At 38.0% G+C, this 10,384-nt stretch overlaps 1 protein-coding gene across 1 annotated transcript; it reads right to left on the minus strand.

Annotated features, from left to right (window-relative positions):
• Positions 1–485: 485 nt before the first annotated feature.
• Positions 486–6,433, minus strand: LOC103401391 (flowering locus K homology domain-like). The gene is made up of 9 exons (XM_008340109.4): positions 6,007–6,433; positions 5,824–5,925; positions 5,062–5,283; positions 4,846–4,904; positions 4,640–4,737; positions 4,405–4,517; positions 4,194–4,256; positions 2,096–2,172; positions 486–894 (listed from the first exon to the last, which is right to left on the minus strand). The coding sequence occupies exons 1-9, from the start codon at positions 6,295–6,297 to the stop codon at positions 885–887; spliced, it is 1,035 nt and encodes a 344-aa protein (XP_008338331.2). The 5' UTR covers positions 6,298–6,433; the 3' UTR covers positions 486–884.
• Positions 6,434–10,384: the final 3,951 nt, after the last annotated feature.

Below are 10,384 nucleotides of genomic sequence, written 5' to 3' on the forward strand. Positions count from 1 at the left end.
TCCATGACGTTCTTCTGTGGCGATCGAATTAAGAACTAAGACAATCTTCTTCCCAAATTTTCTCAATAGAAAACCTAAAATAATATGGCAAAAAAGGGTTTGCATACCAATATGGGTTCTTGAATATAGGATAAATTGATTCACATTACGAAGATCGCAGTGTTTTTCGAAGATAATGGTGGTGTCTCACTGATCCTGTACCCTTCAATTTTCAAAATTGAGATGAAGCTAAATAGGTGTGTAATGATTATAAACAGGTTTTTCTAAGGAATATAAAAGCTTAAACTAGAGAAATTCAGAAAATGAAATAAGATTTTTTTTTTTATTTGAAGAAGAAATTAGAATATCAATAATGGAGGATACATTGATACCTTTTTGTTCCCGTTATGTAAGTTTTTTTTATTTTTTAAAGAATCTGAACCGTCTATATTTCAATTCATCCCTCATTAATCATCTTGGCAAAAAAGTTAGACAAATCCAAAACATTTCAAACATTCATTTATAGTGAAGAAAATAGATGAAATATAATTCTACAAAACAGAATAAAAGATTCTCATTGATTTTTTTGCTTTAGTGATAATTATCCAGTCCGCAGGCAAATTTCACCCAGCCCCCAACTCCAACAGCCCAACCTTGATTGATTTCCATTTTTTATCTTCAAATATCTGGCAACACACAACCATTACAAACAAGAGTACTATAAATTGTCGATAGTTTCGATATCTGGTACATCACTGTTGCAAAGAGCATAGGCAATCCAACGGCATGACTCGCATTCACAAATATGCTAATGAAGCATCGAGGGTCAGCAGTTAACATGAACTGATTCTGTAGGTGGCGATTGGAGCAATTGATGAACGAGATCGGTGTTTCCTGCCTCATCTTCACTGTAAACTGAGGACAAAGCATCAGCCTTAGATTACAAATGGGCTAAAAGAGGGGAATACAAAACCAATAACTCAGTAATCAAAACTGTATATCCTCTGTAATGCACAGCGTCATTTCTGACAATTCTACGGCAAACATGATCAAGCAAATCAAATAGTCATGAACACTTGCAAATCAAAGGTGCAAGTTCCAGAGTGAACAACCCAAGATTTAATAGAGCTTACAGGGAAGGCTCTGCATGCTTGAATTAAAGCCCTTTATTCACGATAGTTTCTCCCTTCCAGAGTCACCGCCCAGATGTAAAATAAGAACTAAAAAACCTTACTAACACATGTATTCACCCAAAGATGACATTTAAACCGTAGTGCTAAGACCCAACACCTAGAACGAAGCTCACTTATTGACAAAGATAAATGGGTCAATCACGCACTGCCTGGTGTAGCGAATGAAGTTTCACCTGATGAATGCCAACCTACAACATATGTAGTGTGTAATACCTAGGATACTACCCACCTTTTGTTGCATTCGTTCTATTGTTTTTGCAGATATTGCAGTTATTCTGGTTTAGGTGGGAACCCCTTTTTCATTCTTATTCTACCCTCATACCAGCTTAATTAGCATCAAATTCGTTTGACTTAACAGGGTAATAAACAAAGTGTCATGTGCAAAATTTTACGGGAAAAGTGGATCATAATAAAATATCAAAGACCAAAGTGAACCATCAAGAGACAAAATGAAAGTTCACTTGAGTTATACCAGTACAAACTGTTCTCTGCCTAAAAAGAAGCATCCATACCCGGCAGAAAAAAAATGCTGATACTCACGTACACCTAAATTAGAATAAATTCTACCATATAACGGGTATAAAGTCCCTCTCACAGTAACTGGTCCAGCGATCAGTATGCAAGATAATTTATTGTGATCCTAAGCAAGATATCCTAAACTACACCCCCAACTTAATGTTAAAGGCATCACTCATACATTAACAAAGTTTCTGTCAATTTACTAGACAAAAACATATTGGGGAAGTGCCACACTAGTCCCAGCGCATAGTAGCTCTCACTTCTAGGTATGTAAATTATTAAAGATATGCGCTGAGAAACATCCAAGTGACTTTTCAAAAAGCAACTTGTGCACAACAAATAACCAATTGCTAGTACACAACCAAGGATATGGTGGGGAAAAAGTATTACAGTAGGAAACTTACACTGGCTGTTGAGCGCCAGGTTGTTGTACCAGCTGAGAATATATGTACTCATCAACCCTCTGCTTTGCGAGTGCCACCTGGTACACAACCAGAGAATTACAAGATGAGTTCATTAGTTGAAAAAAAAAAAAAAAAAGTTGCAGCATACTTATTTCTCGAACAAGCAACCAGCACTGTTCCAAATTACAAATTTTATGCACACTTCATAAAGGGAAATGTTAAATAGCACTCCAAACCAGTCATCCTGCCTGCACTTCCTTTTTCCTTCTGTTATATAGGATTTAAACCAATTTATTTACATTGATTTTCGTTTGAAACATGAAAGGTAAAACGACAACATTACAATATCTTTATATAGTTTCCAGGTATCAAAAATTTTATGCAAATTCCAGAGTACATGTTTTTCCTAGTTCGATTGCATTTCAAAAGTTTTAACTTTTTGTTTTCGTAAGGATAATGCATTTCATTTAACTCCAAAGGGCCCAAATACAAATAGCAAAGAGGAAAGTTACATCACCCCAAAACCTAGTCTCTGAAGCCCAAAATACATGAAAACCTTAACATCAAACCCTACACCCGCATAACCACCGCCGCCGCTGCAAAAATTACCGCCAACATAGAAACAGGGCAAGGAAAAGAGTGGTCATGCGAAAATGGGGGCATTTTCACGCAAATAATCAGTCAACTAAGTGGATACAATATGATTCTGGGATCCAAAATCCGTCAAGCCATGAATTTGCAGCCCACCAAGGTAAGGCTGAGAGAGCTGACGATGAGAGGGCACTTGGTGGAGAGATCTGAAGCAAGGGGAAGCTTTGGCATACGGGAGAGTGATTGAGCAAGTGATTTGGGGCAAGTCATGAGTGCAATTCCAGTTCTGGTGGCAGGATGGCAAGTATTGGTGAGCACAAGCCCCAGCGAGTGAGGGATGGACGAGAGGAGCAAAAGGCAGCAAAGCTCTGGTTGAGGGAGTGGAGGATTTTGATTGAGGAGGGAGAGGAGTGGGAAAGACAAAAGTGGGACAAGGGTCAGGGGAGCAGGCACCACACGGGCGGAGAAGCCACCACAGAGGGTGACGAAGCCGCCAAAAAAAATGAGAGAAGGGCTGTCCCAAAGGTTGACTGGGAAGACCACAATCCAAGCAAACAAAGAGGTCTATGTTGCACACGCCAACACGGTCAACGGTTTGGACATGGTCAAGACATGGTAGGGGCTTTTTTGTAAATGTCAGAGACATTTTGGGCCAGTTTGTAAATATTGAGACTTCTAAAACCTAAATGTTTTCCGACCTCCCTTCAGTCCTCTCTCTCTCCAATTAGAGGCCGTGACTTTACTAATGACGACAATGAAGTCTAAGAGGAAATAGAAAGAGACCTGAAGATAATTGATACGGGAATCTTGTGTTGTTTGAATTATTATATTTGTGTTGTTCTAATTATTATGTTTGTATTTTAATTGTTATGTACCATGAATGAATTTGATGAACACGAGTATTCTGCTATATTATGAACTCAAAGGGTTGTTTTTAATATATGTAAAGTTTATTATAAATTCTATTATATTCTAATCGATGTGTCATGTCCTAGCCGTATCAGTGTCCTCATTTTTTTAGAGTTTCAGTGTCGCCTTGTTGCGTGTCATTGTATCCGTGTCTGCAACATAGCAAGCGGTGGGGGAGAGAGTCTATAGAAAAGGCGGAGTCTCTCTAAACTCTCTCTCCTTTCAAATATAAAAGGAAAAAGATAACTTATAGATTTTCAATAGTTTCCAGGTATACACTTTACACATCTGCCAGTCAACCCAACACCACCAACTGCAGTGCAAGCACTCTTGCAACAATCTATAAAATAATTGGAGGTGGAACCTATTCACTGAAACGTCTATATTTCTAATTTTCTAGAGAACATTTCTATAAAATGTATTCAAAATTTATGTTTTCTTCATTCCAGAGTTTATCACACAAATAAAAAAATATACGACTTCATCGCCAATTATGTGCTTAAGTGGCTTTAACAGAACATTTTTCCCCAACGCCTAGATGGTATCTACAACAAATTAGCAAGAAAGTTAAAATTACAAAAGTAAAAGATGGATATACCTGTTGAGCACTACCACAAAACTGAACTTGCCTATGCTTTTGCTCACCTTTTCCACCATAAACCTACAAATAAAAAGCAATTTCACAGGTGAAGATGGGATTGAGAACTAGAAATGAGAATAATTCATACAGTAGTGGCAAGATGCAAATGGGGAACTTTTTAAGCCAGCAGATTAGATTAAATATGCTTAACAAATAAAACACAACCAACCTTGATCATTGCTCCAGACTCATTTCTGATCCTTGAAATGTTGGAACCGTTTCTACCAATCAACCCACCAACTAGTGTTTCCGATATCACCATCTCGAAAGTTATATATTCAGCTGCAAGATTGGTTGTCCTAAGGATGATGTGATTATGAGAAAAAAAAATTAAAACTTGATAGAACGGCATAATGTGGCATTTGCAATGTTTAGTTACTTTTATATAGAAAGTTTGGAATAACCTGAAGCTGGGTCCATGTATGGTTGAACTTGAGGTGGTCGTCTTGTTGTGTAGTTATAGGCTGGGCTAATAGAAATCACTTGTCGGGGTGGGTTTTCTCTAAAAAAAACATTGGTTTACTATACGGTTATGCAAACTCAGTTCAGAATAGAAGTATGACTAAGAACAGTTTGGAAGACCATGAAATCAGAAAACTCAATGCAAAACCTTAGTTGATCACCAATCTCCTGCAGAGCCTTCAGAACAGCAGGGAAATCACCTGATACCTAAAATTTACAATAATGCCAATTATCAGTTTACCTAGAGCAAAAACCAAGAACATGTTCCTTAATGTTTTACATTCTCCCTATCAAGATCAACCAACAGTCTGATATAAGAATGAGTACCTAAAGCCTTCACCCTTTTAAATTCAAAATGACTCACCTGTACAACTCGATCGGATTCATGTGCAGACGCACACAAAGGCAACTGATTTGGAGCAAGGATTGTGATTGTGGCACCAGAATAATTTCTCAATTTCTCAATATTCTGGCCAGACATCCCAATCAAAGAACCTGCTTGCGACCCAGCAATCAAAAGTCTTATTGTATTAGCAGCCACATGTCCTGCACCAACTTTTGCTGCCTCAGTACCACTATCATCTTCCTGTTAATAATATACATTAAGAAATCATTCATTTTGTATTCATAGACCCGAAAACACATGATAACCCCTTCAACAAGATGAGACACAAAAGGACTCTGAATATACAATATAAACGCAACGCCTTCTAGCACTTGGTAGTTGTGTGATTAGTTCATTACATATGAAAACAGCTGCCTAGAAAACTAAGATGCTTCGAAACATTTAAATAGCGAGGCCATTTTTATAGAATTCAAAGTTCAAAGACCCGTTAAGGTGAAAAAACTTCTTTCGTATTTTAACAGGCCGTTCGTTTGAGTTTGTCTAGGTAGAAAAATACCATTTTTAGCGCAAAATGCCATTCTTAACCATTTCTTATTACTCCGAATTAACACCAACTGCACTATCAAATTAAAGTATATACTTCCGTGCCTGTAAATTGACATAATTATTCATTTTTCGTTACAAATTCACTATCACGAAAAAGCATTCGAACCCAACGACTTGACAATTCAAACTTCACCATGTCAACCCAGAAAACACAAAGTAACATCAATTGATCACCTTCAGAATCAACCCAGCTATCTGCTGCAGCGCTTTCTCAGCATCACTACTTGAATCATCACTATCCTTTGAGCTTATTATAATCACACGTTCCTCGTGTCTCTGCGAAAAAAGCAACAAAATCGATCAAAAAACCCAACCGACAAAACCCTAACGAAACAAAACCGAGAGAGTGCTACACACAGCAATGGCGTCGGCGATTTTGATATTGGCCTTGGTCTCTTCGCGAATCTTCTGGATTCGGCACCCCTCCTTCCCTATTACTTTTCCGATCTGCCGAGAGGGGACGACGATTCTGAAGAGGACGTCCTGGGCCTTGGCCCGGCGCTTCGGGCCGGGTTCCTGGGGCTCCTGTCCGGATAACACCACTGAAAACTCGTCCTCTCGGAGGCGCTTCAGGGAGGTCCGATGGGCGGGTTCGGATCCGGGTATGGGTACTTCGGGGAGTACGGGCATCTGGCCTGGTTGCGCCATTTCGTTTCTGATTCCTTTCTGTTTGGATTTGGCTTTTGTTCGGCCGAAATAAAACTTGTCGTGAAAGGGAAGGGTTTTTCTTGTTTGTAGTGAATTGGAATGACAATTCAAACCCCTAAACCATAAAACCCAAATGGAACGGATTTGTTTTTTTTTTTTTTTTTGGAAATCCTTTCCGAAGAAAGGAGACAGTTATAACTTATATCACAAACACAGATTAAAACAAGAGGCCCACATACAAAAAGAACCAGAAACACAAATGGACCTCCCAACAAGCCCAACAAAGCTCAACAAAAGAGCCCAACACTAGATACAGAGCAAAAGACGATTCTCGACCCCAGCATCCACCGCCTTGAACATTATCTCGATCAAACCCGAACCAAGCCGCCGGCCAACGCCAAATCCACTCGAGCAACTCCGCAGATTGGGAATGAAAATTCAGTTATATTTTAGATATGGTTATAAGTGTGTTCGATCCGTATCTATTCCCGAATTTGTTCCAAATAATACATTATATTATATAGTATAAATTATATACAATAAAGGATGAAATGTCGATTTAGCTAACTATCACCTCGGTGAAAATTAGGTCCCTGAATTATTTTTTCGGTTAAATAAATCCATAAATTCATTAAAAGTTGCTAATTTTATCTCTACTATTATATTCAAATTTATTTTATCTAATTTTTTGACAAATTATGTCACAGCCCGTCCTGAGGATTAATTATCGTGGTTGTGAAAAGACGGATTTACCCTTGAGTGTTGGATGTGTGTTGTGTTTTGGATTAAGAAATTAGGTCAATCGGTTCTATTCCTAACTAATTGGACCCAATTAGAACTAAAAGATTAAAGAATTGTGATTGGTGTGCAAGTTTGGACCACACACATCCATACCTTTTTCTCTATCTCATTCCCGTGCCCTCCCTCTCTCATCTCTCGGACTCTCTCTTTCCCTCACGTACGGACAAGCAACAAAGCTCACAATCATGCACGGATCGACGTTCTAAAGGGGAGATTCTTGTCCCTTGCAAGTCCCTGAGTACATCTATACCATTCTTAAGACTTGAAACCGAGAAAAACCTGAGAAAACCCAACCCTGATTTTGTAGACTGTTCATGCACACGTAAAACCTTGTGTTTCTGGGCATTCTAAGGTCATAGGAGGCTTAAGGAGGTTCTCACGAGTCTCGGGGTACTTCTTTGGAAGGAATTGGACGTCAAAGGGCAGAGATTGAGGCTACTCTAGGTAAGTCGATCTATCGAGCTTTCCCTAAGAAAATGTAGCAGTTTTTAGGCCTTAAAAATGTTATAACGTGATTGTAGATGTCGCTAGCTTCATTTTGGTACCAATTTTATGAAAAATGGTTAAGAAACGAGTGAGAATAGTGGGTTTAAAGTTTTACCCAGTTTTCCGGCGACCGGCGATTCGCTGGAGAAGATGACGGCATATTCCATCAATTTGGACGGAATATGCTGACGCCGTCAGTCAAATGTAACGGAATCTGTTAGGTTTAACAGAATATTCCCTAACGGTGGTTAGGGAATTCGTCAGGTTTGGGCCAAGTGTGGGGGCGCATTTTGCCGTGCCCTTACCGGCGCGTGGGAGGTCCAAAAATATTTCTAAAAATATAGGGATGATCCTGAAGTTGTGTAGATCACTATGGTATATTCATATACCTATTTTGAGCAATGTATGAGAAGTTATTAGCTAGTATTGCCTATGTGCTTTAAAAATAACATTTTTATAGTTAATTCGCATATAGGTGAGGCTTATCCCAAGGACGAGGGTATCCATGGGCGACTCAGGGGCTACGACCCTTCGATATATCAGTGAGTGAGCTTTTGTTTTCAGTACATATTTATATACTTGATATATTTCCCAAAAATGCATTTTAAAGAAAGTATGCTTTGAAATAAAATGCCAAATGCTTTTATATTTTGAATATGCATTCATAGTTGCATATATATATATATATATATATGTAGAGGCACATGTAAGTTCAGGTAACTTACGTTTGGTTATGCGAATCATCGATGATGTGATATGTGATTAAATAATGTTAAGCTCATAAAATTGCACATAGGGTGATTGTGATTTAGCTAGAGATGAGAAGTACATGCCTATTTATGTACGTCACCTCCCACATCATATACTCATATTAGATCCAACTTAAGTGCACAGTCTTGTCGTACAGACCTTATTTATGGTTCCGACTTGTAGGTGACTAGCGATTTATCACTCGGCTATTATGAGAGAGTAAAATTGAACATAATTATATTACAACCAATCTTGTCGTACAGACCCTTCTTAGTGGTTCCGACTTATGTGCAGTATATTGCCGTATAGGTCATTGTAGTGACTCCGGCTAAAGTGACTTTTGAGCCATGAATTCAACCATACAGACCACCTCAGGGGTTCCGGCTAACATATCATATTTCTACGAAATCATTCTTACCTGGATTGTTTACTTTGTTATATTTTGGCATGGCATACATATGAATATGATTATGTGAAGCATGAATTGAGTTGATATATTTCATATCTAATTATTTATATGCTTATATTCTGATTCTGGGAAAAATTATACATGTTTTACAGCGAGGGGTTAGTATATTGATAAATGAAATGATTTTGTAAAACATTTGTTTTTGCCCACTCACATTTTCTGTTTTGCGCCCCTCCAAGTTTTAAGTAAGCTTGCTGTTGGTGGCTCGAGATCGTCGGCAATTCTGACCTATTTGAATAATAGTAGGACATTCCTGATACTGTGTAACTAGTACTTGTCCTACTGGACTGCACCTAGACTTTATGCTCTGATTAGGAGTGTTCACTGTTGTAACTAACTCCTATCACTTTCGTTTAGTAGTGCACTCTAGTAATTTGGTTTTTAATTATTCGTATATTCTTATCTCTATTGTTTTTGCACTGTGCACTTGGCTACGTCACTCTCACGTGATAGCCAGCATGCCCTGATATCGGTCGATGTGTGTCAAATTAAGTCACTTGACATATTATAGAATGCAATATTGTCATTTTCTCGCTTATAAGCCCTTAACATTTCATTAGGTTGTAAATCTAACATCTAATTTACCCTTCAAAGTTAACTTCATACATTAATTCTTTATGAAAAATTAACAATCTACACTCTAATGCGTATTACATCTTGGTAATATGACTTAAATTGACAGAAAGTTGAATATAGTAACTTCGAATTTTAATATTAGGAACATAATTGGCATATTTTTATAATTCAAATGATTGATTTTTATGAATAAAATAGTTTTCATTCAAGTAATAAATTCAATGACTAAATTGACAATTCACTCTATAATAAATATAGTATTGTATTATATATATATATATGTGTGTGTGTGTGTGTGTGTGTGTGTGTGTGTGTGTGACGACTCATCCCTAATTTTCATATGTAATTTCTCCCCGAATATGTAATTTGACGATTATGCCCTTATTGGCAAGTGACGTGGACTTATTCTTATCTCTTTGCTTGTTATTTCTCGCTATCGCATTTAATTGTACCCATTGTTGCAGGTGTACGTAAATATTATTAGTACGAAAATACTATTCCGGATAGATTTTCGATATTCTTTTCTATACAAAAGTCTGAAGCCTATCTCTAGCTTCTACCTAGTTCATCCCGTGCACCCTTCTCCACTATTTACTCCCTCACCTATCCCATCTCTCCCTCATTTTTGTCCCCAATCAGAAAAGCAACCTCACATCACTCTCTCTCTCTCTTCTCTTTCTCCCTCGCTGAGCTCCCTCTTCCTTTCAGCAACCTTCACAAAAATACACCAAAACTCACAAACGTGACAAACTAACTACACCATTGTGTTCATCTCATTCCCATAATCACAACCAGGTCTTTGAAATCTGGTGTAGACGAGTTTTAACTCACCAACTCGGAAGGTCGACTCGGCGAGTTCGACATAACGATTTTCAGGCCATTCATGGCTTAGGTAAGCCTCGAGAAACCCTTAGAATCTTTATTTCACTTCTATGGGTTGATATTGATCTCTTGTTTGTGTTTTGAGCGTATGGTTTTACCCAGAAAACTCAAGAAAAATAAGAA

This window comes from Malus domestica, chromosome 02 (assembly GCF_042453785.1).
Source record: "Malus domestica chromosome 02, GDT2T_hap1".
In the NCBI taxonomy this organism is placed as follows: Eukaryota; Viridiplantae; Streptophyta; class Magnoliopsida; order Rosales; family Rosaceae; genus Malus; species Malus domestica.

Coding starts and splice junctions, on each gene's coding strand:
- LOC103401391 (XM_008340109.4), bottom strand. CDS start 6,297: ATGGCGCAACCAGGCCAGATGCCCGTACTCCCCGAAGTACCCATACCC. Junction 5,926..6,006: donor AAATCGCCGACGCCATTGCT/GTGTGTAGCACT, acceptor CTTTTTTCGCAG/AGACACGAGGAACGTGTGAT. Junction 5,284..5,823: donor TAGCTGGGTTGATTCTGAAG/GTGATCAATTGA, acceptor TATTATTAACAG/GAAGATGATAGTGGTACTGA.